Below are 22,624 nucleotides of genomic sequence, written 5' to 3'. Positions count from 1 at the left end.
CCCCCAATGTTCAATTCTAGCTTAGCCCTTGCCCCCATTGTTAGTCAAATTCAGGTATTCAATTAATAGAAGTTGCCAAAGTCAATCTCGAGAGGTTGCCTCGCCGCGTATAATTATAACGTCAAAACCATGGCCACTAGAGTTAGTTCAAGATCTATTGATATTAGGACCATCCCTAAAAGGGATATCGATTATCAAAATAAAGCCAATCTATTTGCTCGAGATGGCACAAAAACTTGCCAGAGAAGCCATAGGGAGACAAAGTGATAGGATCTGGATTGAAAGACCTCTAAATGACCTCAGTGCATTTTAATCTTTGTCTTCTTTGTATCAACAAAAAGGTTCAAATTCCTTAGGCCAAAGACTAAGCCCTGCGTCGGATTCAAAAAAAAGACAAGGGCCAAAGAGTGATGTCGTAGAGTTTGGCCCAAAGACCTAGCCTTGCGGGCTTGATGACCGGTAGCAATGTTGATCGATCTAGAAATGGAATCTGGATCCTCACCCCGTCGGGGTAGCCGAGGCTCCCCGCGGGTTCTGCCACACAACGTGGGGCCCCGGGTAAATTTTTTTTTTTTGTGTTTTCCAAAAGTGTTTTCCCGTGGGCCCCCTGCTTGTGGGTCGCCGTCGGGGGCTGTCCGGACTCCTGAAATATGGTAACTACATTAGTCGTGTGCCTCTCGGTCTCGGTCCCAGTGTCCCAGATGTCATTGGTAAGGCCTAACCTTTTTAAGGTTTTTGGGGTGCAGGCCCTGTAGGGTAAAAGGTGGATCTCCCAATTGATAAAGCAGATCAAGTCTTGGTAGTCTAATACAAACAAGGGAGTCCTTATCCTCCATATACATATATATATATGGAGTTGACATGGGGTTTAAGTCCTCTGCAGCCATCAAAGGAGCGGCCATCCATCTGCCGCTTGGATGCCCGCTCCAGATGGCCGCCAAGTGTCATACAAAAAATCAGTACCGTTGAATTTTTTTGGAGTTTTTCTTCCATTTTTCCAGATAAATGAACAGGTAACTAGTTAAGTTAAATCTAAAGAAAGAAGAAAGCACCTTAGCTTTGGAATTTTCACAGTTAAATCAGTCCTTCAGGAAACAAGAACCTCCAAGGCTCCAAATCCGAACCAAATTCTTTGTAGTCGGTTTAATGGAAGAAAAACTCCAGAAAAATTCAACGGTACTGATTTTTTGTATGACACTTGGCGGCCATCAAAGGAGCGGCTGCAGATGACTGAAACCCCTTTAATTTTGGGCCCATTCTAGGTGGGGTCCATGGTCGGTACTGAAGGGTGCATGCACCAATCAAAGTGGCGTTTGCCTTGGGTGTTGCATAACTAATTGCAGCACCTGCAGGGTTCAGATTTTACAAAAAGATGAAAACCCACTTATGCGAAACTGACGACCGACTTTTACCCCAAAAAAAAATTCAAGCGAACTCAGATTGGTTTGGATTGCACGGTGTGATGATGTTATATGGCAGGGGCCCAGACGGTTGGGAGTGATGAAGATCATCTTTTTGTACATTATATACAATACAATCCAAAACAAACGATCTAATCAGATCAGATATGTAGAGAAAGAAGCAACCACAAATGGAATCGATTCTCTTTAATCTATCAGGGGAAAAAAAAACAAATGAACGATCCCATCTTCTACCCTTAAAAGTTCAGATTCATCATCACCAACAAACCAACATGGTCTCACTTTCAAGTTCCGAATCATTAACTTCTCAGAGACCAAACAAATTAACAAACAGCTAATAAAACAAATAACACTAACACAGAAACAGAACCCAGATCATGAACATATATCCCTTCTTTATACATATTACTATCTTGATTGATTCCTAAAAGTGAACATTTATACTACCTACGGTGATGATTATGAACCTCCGTTATTGATGTTGCTATTACTACTTCGATACCTGCAAAGAACCTTACACTTGATCACATTACTATAAACGTAAAACCCAGGTGCCACCATGATTCTAACCGTAGCAGGTACCAGCCTCTGAGCCTTATCCATGTCTTCCATGTAAACCCCATCAAATCTTATCCCTTTATCCACCCTGAAAATAGGCAAGCTTGGGTGAACAGAGAAAGCTAACAGGTGAACCAACCAAACACTCTTAGCTGCACCAAAGAAGGCCTGCAACAATGGTTCAGGCCATGCTCTGTTCCACCCCAACATTGCCACTATATCGCTCATCTTCCTATCACAGAACCGACTAAATTCCTCACTGAAATGCTTCGTTCCTTTGTTCAGCACTTCGTCCCAGGTAAGCCCTCGTAGAAGCTGGTAAGAAGCGAAATTCGCTTCGCATCTTTGAATCGGATTCAGTATCTGATCCGACCCACTTTTCTGGAACCCGATTGACTCGAATTCTTCGTGCAAGGTACGGTTCAGTAACGCTTCCAAGTAGAACATCAAGCTTCTTGAGTTCTTAGAGAATAAAATCTTCACATCGTATGGCTGGAGGAGCGATGAGACGCGTTCGTAGGCCTTGACGCCCATCTGTCTCAGCTGGAGTGACAGGGATCGGCTCAAAACTCGGACGGAAGTTCGTGCTTCCGCGACTGAGTCGAGGAACGATTCGACGATCTTGTCTTGGTGTTCGATTCCTTTGAGATCCACCATTGTTCCTGGGCTGAAACCGATGTCTTTGGATGTTTTGAGGGGGGAATTTGTGCATACCTCGAGGCCTGATTTCAGGCTGTGACAGTAGATCTCAAGCTTGTTGAGTTTTTTCTCCAATTCTGCCATGGATTGTTTGAGCTTGGATGCTTCAAGAACGGCTTCATCTCTGTTTCGTGTGGTTTGGATGAGTTTGTGAGAGAGTTCAGCGATGGCTAGCTTCCACTGTTCTTCCTTAGCAGAGTTGGATGAGGGAACTGATAACGATGACGTTTTAGGGCTTCTCTTTGTAAGGGATGACAATAGAGACTTGAATATACCATTAGGGCTAGCGGTAGAATGGCTGTCAAGAGGAACAACAGAAATCTTCTCGCGTGAGGTTGGTCGGCACTTATTGCAAGACACGCCGCGATCATCGTCGTTGTTAGACTCTGATCGTTTTCTGCCGAAAGACGATTTCGGTATGCCGGCGGAGGAAGCATGGAGAGGCGTCCGGTGGTGGAGGTGATGACTTGACTCACTGCTTGTACCACCACGGGCTGCTGGATTTGGCGTTCTTCTGATGTTGTGTTGTTCTTCGTCATCGTCTTCGTTCTCTCTTTCGTTTTCTGAAATCTGTAACCGAAAAACAAAAAACATAAGAGAAACGAAAGCGGAAACGCCGGAAAAAGAATTTATATAAATTCAGAAGATAATAAGTATATCATGATAATGGCTGTAGACTTACAGGAGAACAGAGAGGAGAGTGAGGAGGAGCTGGAGGAGGCGAATACGAAGCTTTGGAAGAAAAAGACGAAGAACAAGAAGAAGAAAGCACAGCCATGGCGACTATACTTTTCCCCTTTGATCTTCTCTGCCGCTCTCTGGTTAATTTATGTGCCTTTTTCCTTCTCGCTTTCTGTGCCTGAGAAGGAATGAATTAAATTTTCTTGGTTGGATTTCGTCGGCTTGCAATGGTGGTGATTATTCACTCCCCAACCTCCAAGGAGAGAAGATGAGAGAGAGGAAGAGAGTTAACTTCTATCCAGAATTAAATTGAGGAAATGGTAAGAGAGATGACTTTTTTTTTTTTTTTTTCTTTCTCTCCAGATAAATTAGCAAAAAAATAAGATTTGAAGAGTGTTGTGGTGGCCAAGGCTTACCATCTCTGCGATACTGGTTGTGAGTCAATGCTAGAAGACGTGCAAAGGGCCCAACCCAACGTGAGAAGATGAGAGGAATGCTTGGGTCGTGGTCGTGTGGACTCACCAGATAGATTGGTAGGTAACATTCCACCGTTTATGAGTTAATGACAAACCCTTAATTGGCAAATATTCTTTTATTTAAATAACTTAAATTTTTTGTTTTTTCCTCAACAGGAAAGCTAAATAAATTCTGAATGTCAAGAAACTAATTAAAGTAATATTATGATTAAATATTAGGTTTTGACCTGTCATATTATATAAATCGGATTGGAAAAAAAAAAAAAAAAACCTTGGGTAGGAGACGTCAAAAAAAAATAAGACCAACCCATCATAACCAACATAATTTTCTTTTATATGAATCTCTAGTGTTTTCATCCTGATAATTATAGATTTTTTTTTCTTAATAAAACTTGACAGCGAGGATTATAGTTTAATATTTTGGACCCGTAGGGGAAAACCTTCCCCAGGGCAGGGGTTGACCCCCAAAATTCTTAACAAATTTGCCAAAAAGGTTTCTTTGGCTTTTTCTTCTTCTTTTTTTACATGAATTATATGATTCTCTTTATATATGTATGAAATATCAACACTTGAGCATCTTTAGAAAAAAAATTAAAGGTAAAATATCAACACTTGAGCATCTTTAGAAAAAAAATTAAAGGTAAACACAATGGGTATAAAATATTGGCTCCATCCTTGATATCGTTATTTGGCGCTGTCAATGTTGAATCCTAAGTTCCTAACTCCGCCCCTTGGACCCATAGAGTAAGTCATTTATTTTCACAAAATGGTGATGGACTTATCAAGTTCAATTATTTTTTTCTTTCTTTTTCTTATGTGTATATCAAATAATAAAAATTTTGTCCAAATTTCAATCGATTCCTTTTCTTCCCTTCTTGAGTCGACTCAAACCCATTGAATCTGGCCATTGTTGTAGTGACGATTGTTATGGAGTATTAACTTGGGTTACGTTCATTGTTTCTATTCACTATGATCATAATGATTAATCAAACTACCAGAACAAAAATCATTATCTCCCTATTCACCAAGTAGATTCACAAATAAAATTGTTATTGGGAGAGGTAAGGGTATCAATCGGTACGGTTTCAGTAATTCGGTACAATTTCGGTGCGGTACCAACTTTGAATATTGAAAACCAGAACCGTACCGTACCGAATTTAAACGGTACGGTTTCAAGTATTTACAAAAAAGTTCGTTACAGTTTCGGTATTAAATCGGTATGGGAAAACAGTTTAAACACAGTATTTAGTGCGGTACAATTTTTGTACGAATGAACTTATACCACTTTTGTTATTAGTTCATTAAGATCCTAATGAATTTGTGATCAACCAATCAATATAATTTGAAAGTAACATAGATAAAGCAAATAAATTTAACTAATAGACACAAAACAAGTAAATCTAAGAAGAGAAATGAATGACGAAACGAAAATTTGAAATTGGGAATTAAGGATAAGGAAAAGGTTAAGTGTTTTAATTGTAAAATTACAATTTATATATCTTAATTTGGTACGGTACCAATTCGGTACAGTTTTGGTAAGTGCCGACGGTATGAGTATCTAAAACCGGAACCATACCAAAGAAATTCGGTTTCGGTATGGTACATTTTGAACAGTACAGTACGGTGCAGTTTTATTCGGCGCGGTTCGGTACGGTTAAATGGTTTTGATACACAATTGACACCCTTAGGGAGAGGGAATTGTTTGATAGTCAAAAGTCTTTTTTATTAAACATTGAGTTCTTTACATATAAGTCCTCTTAGTAGAGCATAAACTAATGTTTGATCATTTAGTGCGATAAATTACATCCGAGTCTGAAAGAAAACTAACATCGTATACATCAATTAAATCTTTTCAAATTTCAAGTATAGATGGACCAAAATACCCCTCAAATTGTTTAGTGCATATGATATGACTAAAATACACCCAATACCCCTCAAGTAGCCAAGGTGTTTCCGTTATAAAAAGCATACGCAAGCGTCCAATTAATTTCTACAAAATACATACCAAATAAAAAACAATTCATATATTATGGTCTCTTGATTCTCATTCATCTGAGCCATTTAATAAGAGTTGAGAAATGGCAATTAAAAACAAAAAAGTTGGTTTATTTTTCCTCAATACAATCTTTATTCACGTTCTCGAATTTCTTAAAAACTCTAGTAAGCATTTAAACTTTCCATTTTCAAGAATGATGTTGCTCAACAATATAATCTTCATTTTTATGATAGAATTAGGGACTTAGAAATATGTATTTTTTTATATAAATTTATGTTCATCTAATTGAGATGATCCACGTGTTTAAAATCTAATGGCCAACTAAATGTAATGGGAGCGTGTCAGTATAGGAGCAAATCCACTAAACACCCCACTATTTTGATTCTCACCGTTGGATTTAATTGTGAAAAAAATATTCAAATCTTACGGTAGAATAGATGTGAGGGTATTTTGATCAAAAAATTCATAAATTGTCCTTAACTTTTCTTATTGAATACCTCAGAGGAGGCAAATGCAAAGTGTCCACTTTTTTAGACTAAATATGACTTGGAGCAAATCTAGGGGTCAGATGAAAATTACCTAAAATTTATTATTGCACTAAAGGGGCTCCAATTAGTTTATGCTGTGTCAAGAAAACCCACACATAAAAATACTCATAAAAGTAATTACTTTTTCTATAAATTTATACACAACCAATTAATGACTTCCTAAACCGTCACTTGATTTCTTTTCCTTGGGTTTTTAAAGGGTCGTTTGAACGTGAGACCACTGGTCATGCATGAATCTAATGAATATGTGGAATCAATTACTACAATTACTATGAATATCCTACTATAACAGATTTTTTTCCCCGACGGGTTCTTAATTAATCATGTATAGGGTGACGTCATAAATTTAGTTTCTGAATTTGCTCAATTATTGAATGGAATTTTCATTAAAAAAAGTATAAGTTTGGCCCATGAAACTCTAGAGCAATAACATGAAATTTTGGATTGTTTGTCACTGTATGCCAAATCAACGTTATGCTAAGGTGTCCAGCATGGGATCATCATTTGTAATAACCCAGACCAACCTGACCCTCTTGAAACTCTAAGATCTTTCCCTAAAGAGTGTGAAAAAAAAATGTGCCCCAAACTTTCTCCTCATTAGTTAGGGTACAAAAATTCTTATGATGATGTCAAGGTCACCTGATGTGAATGAGAAATGACAGTCATTACCAAGACTGATTCGGCGAAGTTGCTTAGGTCATACGCACTAAATGTGCATGACCGTCAAGCCGAGATTTTGGACCGTCAGGTCTGAAATTTCAATCGAAAATGAATATTGACCGTTGAATTTCAAAGGTTGAGATTGAAATTTTGATCCGACGGCACATAGTGTGTGGCTTGACGGTCTTGCACATTTAATGCGCATGACCCAAGCAAGACCCCTGATTAGCTGAAGTGCCTCAGTAGATACTGGCTGAGACTCTAAAAGTGGGTCCTGCTTGGGTGTTGCGTGATTAATGCAAAGTACCGTGCAGTTTAAGGTCGAGATTGAAAGAAGGATGATATTTCAATTTTCACCGCTCGTTTTGCTAAATGTGGAAAGCCACTTTTGCGAAATGAACGACCAATTTTGAAATCTCAATTTGGATTTCGATTTTGACCGTATGCTGTGCTGTACTGCGTATTTAATGTGCAGCATCCCAACAATTTCCGTTAGTGGAGGGGAGTGATGTCAAAAATAATTTTGGAGTTTAAATGCCATTTCTTTGAAGTCCCAACAACCCCATTTATTTCACAGATGACTTGGGTAGTGACCGGCATTTAAGACATTGATTGAGAAACAAGGAATTGAAGGGAGCGTTTCAGTCTTTCAGAGGCTTTCACAGCTTGCATAGAGTCTCGTAGATAGAGAAGGTAGTCATCGCCGAACATGTGAAGTCAATAAATGTGAAGAGAGAAGAAGGTGTGCGGTCCCCTGCATTGACGTGTGAACTGTGAAGTCAATAGTATTAGTATTGTAATGGCTGGCGTGAGAGAGAAAGAAAAAGAAGGATTCTCGTGTTGTCTCTTTTTTCGGGTTCACATGTCATCTGATCGTTTACACCATGACCCTTCTGCTAGCAAACGTCCACCCTTAAACATGGCTGATGGGTTTTGTTGGTTCTTGCAGGACTGACATGGTCTTCCTGCATCTGATCCTTGCCTGCAAATTCACCTCCTTCCCAAGTTTTAAACGGCCGTTCACCGCTCGGTGTATTTGAACACGTGCGGTAGCATAAGAATGTCATTACCAAACGGTCGAGAAGCTGCCTCCAACAATCAAATCAGTAATTGCAACACTCAATGAACACTGTGAATGCATAATTGAGAGGCGGCTTCCATCCATATTGTTGATTTTTTTTTTTGAATGGGAATATTAGTGCCGCCACATGGGTGCGAACCCAAGAACTCCCTGTAGAAGCTGGGTTTGTTTCCTTTTAGATCTATTGAATCCTTTTGGGCGAGGATTCTTTGTATCTATCATGATCTCCTCGGAGAGCGGGATTGGGTTACTTGCAAAGCAAGCTCAATGTAGTTTCGGGCCTTCCGGCTCAATAGTGGATTCGGCCACCTCTGGCTGACCAGAATCTTTGGTGTGCCCTTCAGAATCATGTATCCAGTGTTGCTGTTTACTCAGATTGCGAGGAATTAATTCATTTTCTATGTAGTCAACTTGCCCTTGTGCCTCCGTTAGAAGTTGCCCCCATTGTAGATGATATTTTGGTATTGTACAAGAATTTTGAGTCTTGCTCTTTCTTGTTTTTTTCTAGGGAGGATAATGTGATTGCCCATTCCCTAGCCCAGAAGGCCCTCACTTTGGCAAGGAAGACTGAGTGGTCATATTCTACTAAGGGCCTCCAGCCTGTTGGAGGTCCATCCCCTTCTTGCTATTTGGAATGAAAGCTCTCTTTACCAAAAAAAAAAAAAAAACTTTCTTTAATAATGCAAGGGATAATCTAATGCATATTTTCGAAGATTTGAAAAGATACTCTTCTCTTGTACGGAGCCAAATGCAACATGTACATTTTCTTCTTGGAATCGTGGTTCGCTTAGGCCAGCTTACCTGCGTACCTTGACTGCATAAAAAGTTAAAAACATAAGGCAAGGCTTTACCTCTATATCAGAAGCAAACTCTTGACCTCATAACATGTAGCATTGGTCTTTTGTCAGCTGAGCAATTACTCGAGATTCACAACATATACATATTTTCCATAACTGCGACGCTCATAACCCCCCCCCCCAAAAAAAAAAATCTTAGATAGAATTCTAATGATATTGACTTCCCATTTTTTCATTTTCCCGTAAACAATACTCTCTAGTTCCATAGGATCATAGAAACACGTTTTTATTGTTTATGTGCATTCTCATTGTTTCCCATCGATCTAGATGCTGAAAACATGCATTATTATACAACTAAAGATGTTTATGTAAGCGGAGGGAAGGGAAGAAAGAAAAAAAATGAAGCGGAGAATAAACTTTGAGTTTTTTGTGTTTATAAATTATGAAGTACTAAATGATCAATAAGAATACCCATCCGACTTTTGAAGACAGGTTTTTTTTTTTTTTTGCACAAAGTGGGTTCAAAAGTATACCAATTTCCATGCAAAAAAAAAAAACACAAGAATACACATGTGATTTGGATTGTTTCTATTTCAAAAATGCAAAAGAACAAAATGAACAAGAAAAACATTGGCATAGAAGCCCCAATAAGTCAACCATGATCCGTTTGTGGTGGATGAAAAATTTCAATTGTATTTAATATGGTGAGTTTCTGTTTTTGTGAAATTGAGGATTGCCAAGGGCCCAAGGCTAATGTTTGCGCATCTTGACTAAATCCCTCAGGAGACAGCTGTTACATAAAAGGAAAAATTATAGTTAGATTTTATAAAAGGTTTACTTGACAATATATTTTCAAAAAAAAAAAAAAAACATTGTGGAGTAAATAATGGATTGAAAGCATTCAAACCATCATTTTGTTAAGATGAACACCGATGCAACTTGGCAACAGAAAACAAGAGAGGGATGGGGATTATCATTAGAGATTGGAAAAGAAAGCCTTTTCGCAACATCTCTTCCCAAATCATTATCATCTGTGATCGAAGGAGAGGCCGATGCCATGCAAGTAGGGATGTTAGAAACTATAGCAAATGGCTTCGAATATGTGAAGATAGAAACTCACTCTCAGCTTCTAGTGAGTTACTTATTTGAGACAGCCTTACCCCTTAATTGAAGATATCAAATTTATAAATAGTAGGTTTTTGGGCTTTAAACCCATTTAAATTTATAAGAATTCCAATTGTGTTGGGGATCATTATAGCACGGAAGGCCTATTCGGTTCATGGCTTGAGTCATTGGCTATGTTTCTTTGATTTTCTTTGATTGGTTATTGATGTTACGTTCACTTTTTTATCATGCTCCAGCCTCTTAATAAAAGTTTGATTACCAAAAAAAAAAAAGATATTTTCAAAATAGTTTTACTTAAATAGATATTGTTTTTGAAAATAATTACCAGATCCTAAATTATGTCATAATTTTTGCTGCTCAACTAATATTCTACAATGAATTACCCAAATTATCCTCAAGTCTTTTATATAAAACTTGTGAGAAGCGCTAACTAATTTCTTCAATCTTTTGACAATTCTAGGGCCAACAACATCTTGTATTTTGTAGTTCTCAATCATTCCATTATTCTTCATCACTTGCAATGAAAGACTTTATGGTAACTAGGGTACTTCATGGTAGAATTTAGTTGAGTGGGAAAAAGTTATCACAAAGTTTGGTATTTGGTAATTATTTCAAAATAGAATCAATTTGAATAAATTTGTTTTTAAAATATCTTATTGAGTAACTCTTTTTTAAAATCTAACCACCGTATATAAACTTTGCCCAGACCACGAGGGGGTTCAAACACGGATATTGTTGCGAGTTATAAAATGTGACCAGCATCAAATCTTAGCAGCAATATTTACCAAAAAAAAAAAAAAGTAATCTTGGCATCAACCAAATGGACATTTTCGAGCCCATTAGCAAGCCCAGTACTTGAGTTGATTGCAGTCCAAAGTTCTTATGCCCATATATTATGGCCCACAATCCAAAACCCATTGGAAACCCTTATAACTCGACCCGGTTCAAAGCCCAAGTCCACCTTTAATTTCAACGTTAGTTTTAGAAGATTGGGCCCAGAACTTGATACTAGCAGCCCAGCTCATAAGCTTAGCGTAAGAGTGGATGACTCTGGTAGAAACTGTAGCAGGGGAGACCACAATAGGTCGACCTTCCTGCGAATGAGTCTTTCTTCTTCTCTTCGGAGACTTCCGACAAGAAGAAAGCTTTCTAGAAACTTGAACGAAACAGAAACATTTTCTGACTTCTCATTTGTTAATGGTGATCTGGTTCATACTTCACACAATTTCTTTATTTAATTTTCAACCTCGATATTTAATAACACGATCCCATCTACTTTCTGTTTCTTCTCTATACCATTTGTCACAGTTTCTAGATTCCCCAGTATCTTCTTCTCATCGAAATTGAGTTTTTTTCCTCCTTAGTTTCAAGATTTTCCCAATAAAAACTTGTTATTAATTCATCTTCTTCACAAATCTTGTTCCTTTTTTTTGTTTGATTCTTGATATTATTACGAAAAACTAAAGCAGATGGGCCAATCGAGATCAAAAAAGTGTTTAGGGTTTGATGGAGACGTGTAGATATAGATAGGAAAGGCACGAAGAAAGGGAAAGGAAAGCAAAAGGAAGATCAGAATTGTTTGCGTTCGTGTTCAGTATGCACAGATCCGGAGTTACAATGGCTTGGAACGTCTTCAAGTTCTGTACTGCTCTGCGCGGTCTTGGCTCCATAATGATTCTATTGGTACTTGGAATTATTGGCGTCACTTATTATGCTGTCGTCCTTACAAACTACGGACCTGCTCTGAACGATGGTGGTCTTGCTTCTCTCAACGCCCTTGCTGTCTTGCTCTTGTTTCATGTTCTGGTAAGCTCTAGTTGTTTTTCCCCCGTTCAATTACATACTAGCAGAATCTTGATTATTGACCGATCATGAAGGGTTTCCTAAATTAGTACATTAGAACTTGCGTGAAGGATTTTCTTTCTAAATTAGAACTTGAAATTGTGTAAAACTACAACTTTTAGCTTCGAAGATTGAAAAATTGATCGCTGATCATTTTTCTCTATTGATTTTGTTTTTTGTTGGTAAAAAAATTTCTTTATTGATCGGGTTTTTAAGGAATTCTTTTTGCTCCGCAGTTGGCGATGCTTCTATGGAGCTACTTTTCTGTGGTTATAACAGATCCAGGTTCTGTTCCACCAAATTGGAGGCCTGTTATGGATGAGGAAAGAGGAGAGACTGATCCATTAACAAGTTCGGAATATGGTGTCACAGGCATAGGTATGCAGCCGTCAAGTATGTTAGCTGATCAAATGAATCAGAGAGTCCGCTACTGCCGCAAGTGCAACCAGCTTAAACCACCTCGTTGTCATCATTGTTCTGTTTGTAAGTTCCTTATTACGTTCATCTTCCTTGGAATATTAAACCAGTGTTCGAATTTAGTTCTTTCCCCCGTGTAAAAAGCCTTGGAGTTTTATACCAGTGTACGAATTTGTTTCTTTCCCCCGTTTAAAAAGCCTTGTTTAAAATTTTGATTGGGACTAATTTGTGGGGTTTCAGGTGGGAGGTGTGTTTTGAAAATGGACCACCATTGTGTTTGGGTTGTCAATTGCGTTGGGGCTCTAAACTACAAATATTTCCTTCTCTTCTTGGTATGTGACCATCACTGAACTAGTCTGAAGTCTTTTTACTTTTTTTGTTTTTCCTTCAGTTTCACATCCATTTAAGGCTCAAAACCTATTGTTGCATGAGAAAATTACGGCATACAAGGGGATATTAGCTGATCTTTTATTGTTGTGAAATCTGAAATGTTGCATTTTCTTGCATGCATGATATCTTTTGCCTCACGGGGGCTGCCATTTTGATTCCTTCTTTTTTTTTTTTTTTTTTTGGGGGGGGGGGGGGGGGGATAGGGTGGGGTGGCCATAATTGTTTTTGTGTTAGTTTTATTATCTATGCTTTATGTAATCATCTACCGTCAGAAGGAGAATATATTTGTATGGATGTTGAAGTGCGTGAGCTATGTATACTTTAGTGTCATATAATTTGGGACCACTGTAGTTAAATGTGGTGGCTTATGGATTTGCTAGTTTTCATCACATTTCAGATCCATTTGGTTTAGGAGTGCAGGAAGACATGATACCAATTATTCTCCTCATCCCTCCCCCCCCTTTCCTTTTTTCTCTCTTCTCCTGGGAAAATAGGGTATGTGGCTGAAAGCCTGAAACAGGGAATCCAGGTGGTGAGAACATTTAGTCATTGGTGTTACATGGGTATTTAGTTTTACTTTGGAAACATATTATTAACTTGTTTGTTGATGTTTATGAATTGTATGCAGAGGTACAGAGCTTTCTCTTTTTTTTTTTTTCCGGGGGGGGGGGGGGGATGAGGATGAACAGAAACTAAATCTTCCTATTGCTATTACATGAAATAGAAAGGACTTACTTCTTTTTTCTTTTTTTTTTGGGGGGGGGTGTTGGAGGTTGTTAAGAAAGAAGAAAATTAGAAACTGCTAATAACTAATTAACTGTTAAAAGGAAAGTGTTAAGATAAAATCTTTCTGAGCTTAATATATCCAATGGGGCTGACAGGATCTTAAAATTATCCTCATAAAGAAGAGGTACTGGCTGTGCAAAGTCCTGCCACTGTGAGGTCTGATCTAGGAAAGATCAAGATCTGTGCAGTCTTACTGCTGCTTTTGCAGAGAGTTGTCTCCAGAAAGGCTTTAATATCCCCATGTGATATCTGCCACTACGCCAGTATGGCTCCCCCCACAATCTGGTAATATTAACAGATTACCATCCATGTAAGCTGTCAATGGGGTCCACAATACCCCATCAAATATTCTTCAAATGTTATTGGTCAATGGTCATGTTGGGGGCAGAACAGAGTGGCCATGCTGGGGGTCGGATCATTGGACTTATGTGGTATCATGGAAGAACCCACTTCCTCAGAAACTCAACTTATAGTGGAGATTTGTGGCCTCTCTCATTTATTTATAACTTCCATAACAATCACAAAAATAGGAAACCCCTATCTATGGTGTGAGGAATTGCTTACAACTTAAGTCTAATTTTTGTTGTATCCTTCAAATATTGCTTCACAAAGACAAAGCAATCAAATGTGAACATTTGATGCTAATTTGTGCTGTCGATTTTTGTGTAAGTTTCTATTTGTTCCAATAATTGACAAAATATACTGCAAGGTACTGCATACTCCACTAACCTAGTGTGCAAAGTCAAATTTTGGGTGTATATATATAGGCTAAAGATGCCAGAATGTTTTAGAAATGTATAACTAGTGTTGCTTGCTATACTCTGGTTTCAAGCATAGGTTTGGATTTGAATTCTTGAACCTTGCTATCAACCAACATGGTAGAGGGATCTGGAAATTCATGTGTCTAGTGTTGTTATTCATGTTACAGTCAGTGCAGCATCATGATATGATCACCCATATTTTCTGTCCCATTTTTTGCATGTTTGGTTGCTATTTGGTTTGTGTTATGTATCCCTTTTCTGTATTCTTAGGGTTTGAAGTCTGAATTAGCCTTGTGAAGCCTTTACATGCTCCTAATCTGTACCATAATAGCTTGAAGTCAACGTGTCTTGTGATTATGAGTAGATAGTGTACTTTGTTAGGAAGCAGAACCGGGGAATTGTAGTATCCTTTGTGTCTTGGAATTCGCTGGGGTGTTTGTTTCTTCCTGGTTCTTCATACAACAACAATCCAGAGTCCAGACTGGGCATCCACTCTGCTTTAGTTGTATTCCTTGTCTTGGGTTTTCTCCATCGTCAAAATTCATAGTTGGTGGACCACAATGTATATCGAGGTCATGGCATCAAAACATCCTCTCAGCAAAAACTGTTGGGGTTAGGCTGAATGGTAAAATTGTCCTCCTAGACTCCACTTTTGTAGAAGCCTTTGGCACTAGTTCTTGTGTTCCTTGATTTGCTTTAGTGTATGTGTTTTATCTATGTGAACAAAGGGTTTTCGGGTGATGAACTGGAAGGGTGATCTTAAGAGACAACCAATTCCACTAGAGGGGTCCAAGATACACATGCATATAGTCAAGATACGCATTGAGATACACTTTTGGAGCATAAAACGCAATCTACAAGGAATCACGGAACATAATTTCGAATATCGCCGAAATTCGCTGGTTTAGCTCCCTGGCGAAACGATACCAGGGGGTGAAACGAGATTTGCCATTTTGGCCGTAAAATCGCCGATTTTCCGGCGAACTCACGAAATTCAGGCGAAAATTGCCAAAATCCATGCCGAGCCTGAAATACTTTGCCTGAAATACTTCAAGTCTTCAACAAAGATGCCGGCGTGGATTTCAAGTCGCAACTCCGGAAATGTCGGCAAATCTCCTCCGTCGTCCCCATCGGAGCTCTCTATTTGCTCCGCTTCTCAACTCCGGCTACATCTACGGTGGCTGATCGAATATCCAAGTGTACCCTGTCCGGATGATAGTTTCGGATCCGGAAAAGAAAGAAAGACGAGGTGAAATCATGAACGCTAACCACCGATTATTATTGATTCTATTGAAGCCCTTCGAACCCGATTGATAAGAAAAGTAGAAACCCAAGTAGCTAGGTATTCTTTGGAGAAACCTTCAAATGCTCCGCCTCACCAACTATTCTTTCATCCCTAATGGTCTTAGAATCCATTAACAGAGAGAACGGCATATCGAAGCTATCAATTTTATCTTACTCTCTTTTGGAAATCGTATGGGTTCGTCAAATGAAGAAGAAAATGGAGAAGAAAATGGCGATGAAATATGGGTTACTCTCACTCTCTCAGGTGGTGCTGACTGTTGAGAAAACTAGGGATGCCTGAGCCCTGAGGCCAAGATATGGGTTACCTCCAAAATTTTATCGCCGATTCTCCGGTGAGATTTCGCCATATCGCCGGGTTCGCTACCTAGCGAACCCGGCGAGATGAACGATAATTTGTTCCATGCAAGGAATATAACACGTATCATTTATAAACACTAAAATGGAGAACCTATCACGAGGTGAGTTCATTCAACTGAAATTGAATAAAGGATGAGGTTTCTTACACATACTAATAGTATAATACCATAAAGAGCATAGTTGACTTGCAAGTTGCAACGCAATTAAGGTCTATGGATGCCCAGGCGATGCGATGCCTTAACAACTATTAGAAAAAGTTCTAGGGTGGTTCAAACCCAAGGTGGAAATCACTCCAAATCATTATACGTACTTCTCACTTCTCAACCTGTATTGGACTATTTTGCATCAATTATTTTCAGAATATCTTATTTTCAACAAATATAATCTTCAGATCAAGGAGATATCACCAGCCTTTCCAAGTTTTCAGCTAGTTTTGTGAATATGGACAAGAATTTTGTCTGACGTGGAACCAATTAAGAGCTAAGACAAATGGTGATATAGTTCAACAAGTATGGCTGTTTGGAGGGACAAGCACTTAATTTTAAAAGAGTTTGAGGATCTCATTTCTTGATATCTTCTATTTCATTCAGCAAATAGAACCTCTCTGGCCTTGTATGATAATTCTTTGGGATGATTACTATTGTCCCCCTATACTTTGGTTTTATTACTAATCAAACCTCCTTCTTTATGAAATTACTATTCCCCCCCCCCCCACTTCTAACGGTGTTAAGTGGCTGTTAACATTGAATATGTAATGTCTATTTTGCCCTTCATTAAAACTAAGTAGTAAAAAGATGACATTACTCTCATTTATGGAGACTATATTGAATGCCAATTATATCCTTAAAATCTTATATTTTAAAATCAATTTTGGGTTTGAAAGAGTACCAATTGTCTCCATTTAAAATGTGATGAAGACCCATATCAATAAAGCTTGTGAATGAATTACCTCTTGAGATCTTGTTTCTTTGTCCCTAACTCCCATCAAAATGTGCATCATGGTAAAGACAAACTGTTTCACGGTATAAATTTAAATTCTAACAGCCCGGAGTAGTGATCTGGGAGAAAAGAAATGAATTGCTTTCTGTGTGTTGTAATTCTTGGAATTTACACAAAATAACAAAACAACAATGATCTTTGTTGCATTGTGATACTTGTTAATGAGGGGCTTACTATTACACTAAAAACTATAAGTCATAGAGATTTTAGGTAAGGTTCTTCTTCAATGGAAGTATTGTCCTGAAGTTATTTTTGTTTTTATTTTCTTTTGAGAATTTAATTCGGGGATTGGTGGGACCACACACTTATGGTTGTTTTGAAACTCTCATGCTCCACTTAAAATTTTCACATTCATAATAATGGAAGTTTTACAAACAAATTAGCATATAAGATGCTAATTGATAGGAAATTTGGTAACATGCACAATGATTATAGCTTATATTAGGTGATTTTCAATTTTCAACTTTGAATTAAATTTGATATTTTCTCAAATTTAGTTTCTATTTTGAGTTTTATTTAATCACATCTTTCCTTTATTCGGTGGTTTATTTTTAAAGAAGAAAATGGATTTAAGGTTAATTTTTCCCCATAGTGAATTAAGAGTAGTATTATAGCTTGACAAAAGGGGTAAATAAGTAAAGAGATAACTGCAGGGTAATTTTTGGGATTTTGAAAAAAATATATAGATGCCACATCATCAGTAAACTAACGGAGATTAACGCCTTAACGGTAGGGGGGCATTAGTAATTGTAGACAAAGTTAAAGGTTAATAATTTAAAAAATGCAGGGGATGAAGTAGTTATAAAATCAAAGTACAAGGGGGCAACAATAATTATCCTTAATTCTTTTAAGGTCCTTTTTTTTAAAAGAAGAATATTTCATCTGCAAATATTCTTGGGGAGCAGGCTCAACATAATGGCTTATGTTGCTCTAAAACTGAGTCTAAAAATGAGTATGAATCCCGTAATACGATCCTACTCCAAAATGTGCAGTTTTAATGACATGATGGCTAGTTAGAAATTATTCTGAAAATCCTTTTTTACTGCTACATTAAGTAACTCCTGGGAAAACAACAAGGAACAATCAAAAGAAGGTTGTGATTTCTAATTTAACCATTTTGGTGACAATGATGCACCCCCTATAGAGAGGAGTCAAATCCTGGTGATGATACACAGGATACTGGTGTTGGTAGAGCGTCAAGACCAAATCATTATGATTTGGAAATGTATTGCTTACCACATTTTGGATGGACAGTTGGTACTTTATGGTTCTGATACTGTTATATTGCTTAGCTGCTCATGGTGCCTCTAAGTTGTTCAACATCTGTTTTTGGCTGACCTACTGCTGTAGTCTGCCTGCTTGCATCTGTGTGGTGCTAAATGAAGTCGATTATTGCTATAGGAACAAGACTGCATCAAACAAAATTTCGAAGTTGTGCAATATTTGGCATGCTGTTGGTGTTGAAATCAATTGGACACGGCTCTTCATTTTGAATCTTTTTAGGGTTCATATAGAATTTTGTGTTGATTGAGGCTTCTAGTAATTTGATAACACTATCTATTAGGAAATCTATTCTGTTAGCAATCTATTTCCTTCTGGAAGAGGGGTGACACTGCGTGCATCTGAGTCTCCCTAGACCCCGCTAAACAGGGAGCCTTGTGCACTGAGTGTGACTTTTTTATTGAAAGGTCTCTGATGGACGTTGCATGATCTGAACAAGGAAATCCACAAATTTTTTGCTGTTTAATTGGTCTCTCTATGGAATTTTGATTTGTTTTGTTGTAGTACCTGCCTTTCTAGAGCATAATTTAGATATGCAGCTTCCCCTTGTTGTTCTTGTACATATGGCTTGTTAAATGGTTTGATAAGCTAACTTCAATTCAATTCTGCTATTTATGTGGATAACTGCATTTTGGTTGATTGGACATTGATGTGTTTCTGCAACATCAGTATGCTAGTCTGGACACTATCTCAGTTATGTTTTATGTTCATTTATCATTCTGGATGATGCATGTTATGCTGTTTTATTTACAATAATTATGAATTATTTGTAAAATAATTTGGAGGACTTATATTACAATTATCTAGTCAGAAATTGCTAAAGATCCTGACTGTGTCCTTCCTTTGCTCAATCTCATGCAGTTCTACACATTTCTTGAAACGACTCTGGTAACTTTATCCCTATTACCGCATTTTATAGCATTTTTTAGTGATGGAGAGATACCTGGAACTCCAGGAACACTTGCAACAACATTTCTTACATTTGGTAAGATCTGAGGAGCTCTTTTTAAGGGACTGTTAAATGACAAGCTTTTAGCCTTCTTTAGGTTGCCTTTGTCCTATTTCTGAAAGATTTAAAAGGATACAAAATAAATTGATAGTGCTTTACCATTGTGTCACTATCAAAAGTTGTCAGTCTCTGAACCTTTTTTTTTGAGCATAGATATGAAGTGATGGACTTTAACCTCACTCAAAAAGAAAAGTGTTATACTAGAAGGGGGGAAAAGTAAGATCATAAATTATTTCAAGCCTACAGAATTTTGATAAAAATTTCTAAGGCCTGTTTGGTTACGTGAGTTTAGAGATTTCAAATATCTAGAGATTTTAAATCTATAGACTCATCATTCATAAAACTAACTGTTTGGTTAACCTGAATTTGTGGAAATTTCATTATGAAAAATTGTTTGGTCGACGTGATTTTTGTGAATGCGCAAATGTTTAGTGCTTTTATAGTTTGGGTGAGGATTTCACCCTATACCCATAAATCTACAGATTCACGTTTTTATGTAAAAAGATGAATCTTTAGATTTCATGAATCTATGGATTTTCACAACCAAACGGGTATAAATCTCCCATTCAATTCTGGATTCCTGTAACCAAACAGGCCCTAAAAAAATAAAAACTAAAAAAAGAAAATTTTCTAACTTACTTTTCTAGTTTATTTTTCTTAGTGCATTCTTCCTTAGCTTATACTTTACCTGTTCCTGCTCTATCATCCAGTTTTGAATTTAGCATTCGCATTGAGTGTCATGGGCTTTCTGATCATGCACATATCATTGGTTGTTGGTAATACGACTACTATTGAGGTAAAGTTCCTACGGCTCTTAATTCAGGTTGCTTCGTTTCTTTTTAATTATACTTATTAATGTATGCTGGATTCAACAGGCAGTCTGTTGGTTGCTAGGTGGTAGGCAAAGTATTTGATTGTTTAATTTTCTTGTTTTCAGGCTTATGAGAAGAAAACCAGTCCCAAGTGGCAGTATGACCTTGGCCGAAGGAAAGAATTTTGAGCAGGTTAGTGAAGTCACAAATTGATATCTTTCTCTTAGCTTCGGGAGCCAGAAACTTAAATTGATAGGTTGTTGAACTTGCTAATCCCTGTTTAGTCTCAAAAGTGAATGATCAATTGTTCAGCTAAGCTTCTATTTTTTTCCCAAGGGACTGATTGTATCTGTTACAATTATTGAATTACTTGGTTAATTAGCTAGTTTTCTGAGATTCAAAACAGGACAAGCATATAGTCCTTACTGCCAGCTTTTAAACAATTGTTTGTTGAGTGGATTCCTTTTGATGGAAAATGCAAAACTTTGATGAGAGAGAAGCACAAAATATTGTTGCTAGAGCATGAGATTGTAATAACCGCCCAGGGTAACCCGGCTTATGTGCAGCAGTAGAGGGAAAAACGGAACAAACTGCCTAGGAAGATGGTAACAATGACCAGTGCAGAATGTTTTGTATACAAACTCTTTTTTTTTTTTTTTGGGGGTCGAAAGTATACATATTCATTGATTATTAGATGAAGAGATACCTTAGGATGGAGTTTTGTCAACTTGTCCATTGGGAGATGAAACATGTATGCTCTTTTGGTGATGCATAAGATTTATTACCAGGGAACCCACACATCATATGCAGAAAGGAGGTTGGTGAGGACATGAAGAAATGAAATTCGTTGACGAGGCGTGCATTTTCTGGTGGGAAGGGGGTTATTGAGAACACATTGATCCTGTATTGTGGTGGTATGCTTATATGTGATCCAATTTCTTATGTTATGATATATTTCCCTTTGCTTTGGTACTGGTAGTTAACCTACAGTTTGTCTGACCTAGTTAGCTTATGGTACAAGACACTGCAAGTCCCTTTTTATTGGAAGAAAGCAGATGAACTGACATACAGTTGATTGGTTGGGTTTTCCCCCCCTTTTTTTGGGGCATATCAGGTGTTTGGAGCAGACAAGAAATACTGGTTTATCCCTGCATATTCAGAAGAGGATTTAAGACGGATGCCAGCACTTCAGGGACTTGAATATCCATTAAAGCCGGGTCTGGATGCCCAGGAGCTCTAAGAGTCATGAGCGGCATGAACTGTGATACTGTGCTTCTTTCTTTAGTTGTTGACAATGATTCCCTCCTCCCCCAACCCCCACAGACATGTTGCTCCTTCCTGGAAACAGCGATGAGCCATAATGCAAGTTTGGACTTGGTTTCATCATTTCACCGACATCTCTACTTGCATCATCAAGACAAGTAGTGCAGAGGCCTTCGGACAGTCTTATGATGAACAGCTCAAAGTGCGGAATTTTGCTGGAGGGGGATGGTTTTTCTGTGATTATTTATTTCATGTTTTGTAAGGGGGATGGTTGAAAGTTGAAACATAAAAGAAGGGTTGAACTCCCTTTCTGGATCGGTTCAGTTTATGTGGACCCAAGTGTTTGTTATCAGGAAGATATGGTAGGCCAAAATCACATCAGGAACTTAACTTGAAGGAAATGTCGGTGTATATGAGGTTCATATAGTAAATCACCTAAGCCAGACGGATACTTTATTGACAATTTTTAAGATCTCATATTGTCTGTTCTGTTTCTCTTGCATTGAAATTGAGAACTTTGTTCCTGCTTGACAATATAAAGAGCTTCACATAAAACCAGATTCAACTGTTCTTCAATGATGATGAAACAGAGAAGATGTTTTCTCATATAAGTATATCGTCGTGCTAGATAAAGCCAGAGAGAATGTTTTCTATAAGAATCAGAGCATCCAGCAACGAGGAGGGGAATCTTCGAAGAGAGAGTGCACTTTACACCATTGATGGGGAAACAGGCGAGTCAGTCTTCTGACAATACCGTTTTGCTGAATGCTTCGTGGTGGGTGGTTGGATCGTAATGGCCGCCCAACTTTGTTTATGTTTCATTGTTTCCTCTGTAGACTCTCTTTTTTGGTGAACACTCTGTAGACTTTCTCATCCAGTCTCTGTGTTTGGTGCGTGGAAGATACGCAGTAGTCGTGTTTAACTCTAAACCCCGCTCGATACGTTTCTTGATTTTTTTTTATTTAAACCCAAAAAAGGGGAAAATAAGTGAAAATAGGCAAGCAGAAGAATAAAAACCCTGTCCCTGGTTCTGAATAGCTAAAAAAAGCAAGAACAACTGAACAAGTGAGTGCATGATTTGTTAATCTTTTAAGGTCTTTATTTATTGTGCCCGGTCTTTTGAGAGCTTGAATCCTTCTGTGTTTGTAGTGAAAGTGTTGCTTTGATGAAAACTATAGTTTCTACTCTCAAGCAGATTGCACTCTGAACTTGCAAAAAATAGAGCAGATAATTACTTAGTTCTTCACCAAGAATTTGCACATTATGATCGAGTCGAGGTCTCCTTGGGTGTCTATGCGGAATTAAAGGGGAGAACAGATCTTGTCATCTCCATTGTCGTCTTTATCTTCTTCATCAAACT

At 37.9% G+C, this 22,624-nt stretch overlaps 2 protein-coding genes across 2 annotated transcripts; one reads left to right on the top strand and one right to left on the bottom strand.

Annotated features, from left to right (window-relative positions):
• Nucleotides 1-1,251: 1,251 nt before the first annotated feature.
• Nucleotides 1,252-3,662, bottom strand: LOC149013928 (cyclin-dependent kinase-like protein). Its single transcript, XM_089160134.1, has 2 exons — nt 3,361-3,662; nt 1,252-3,248 (listed from the first exon to the last, which is right to left on the bottom strand). Exons 1-2 carry the CDS (start codon nt 3,454-3,456, stop codon nt 1,881-1,883), a joined length of 1,464 nt encoding a protein of 487 aa, XP_089016260.1. The 5' UTR covers nt 3,457-3,662; the 3' UTR covers nt 1,252-1,880.
• Nucleotides 3,663-11,093: 7,431 nt separating this feature from the next.
• LOC149013927 (putative protein S-acyltransferase 14) lies at nt 11,094-22,246 on the top strand. The gene is given in 8 exon segments (XM_089158673.1): nt 11,094-11,848; nt 12,121-12,367; nt 12,542-12,633; nt 19,042-19,165; nt 19,900-19,985; nt 20,127-20,177; nt 20,179-20,193; nt 21,116-22,246. Coding segments are annotated over 8 exon segments (951 nt in total). The 5' UTR covers nt 11,094-11,638; the 3' UTR covers nt 21,242-22,246.
• Nucleotides 22,247-22,624: the final 378 nt, after the last annotated feature.

Source organism: Hakea prostrata, chromosome 6, assembly GCF_041222555.1.
Source record: "Hakea prostrata isolate BN-2017 chromosome 6, UWA_Hpros_2, whole genome shotgun sequence".
Classification (NCBI taxonomy): domain Eukaryota; kingdom Viridiplantae; phylum Streptophyta; class Magnoliopsida; order Proteales; family Proteaceae; genus Hakea; species Hakea prostrata.
The sequence above is the reverse complement of the archived record's forward strand: the minus strand, read 5'-3'. Positions and strand labels throughout refer to the sequence as shown.

Coding starts and splice junctions, on each gene's coding strand:
- LOC149013928 (XM_089160134.1), bottom strand. CDS start 3,456: ATGGCTGTGCTTTCTTCTTCTTGTTCTTCGTCTTTTTCTTCCAAAGCT. Junction 3,249..3,360: donor ACTCTCCTCTCTGTTCTCCT/GTAAGTCTACAG, acceptor TTTCGGTTACAG/ATTTCAGAAAACGAAAGAGA.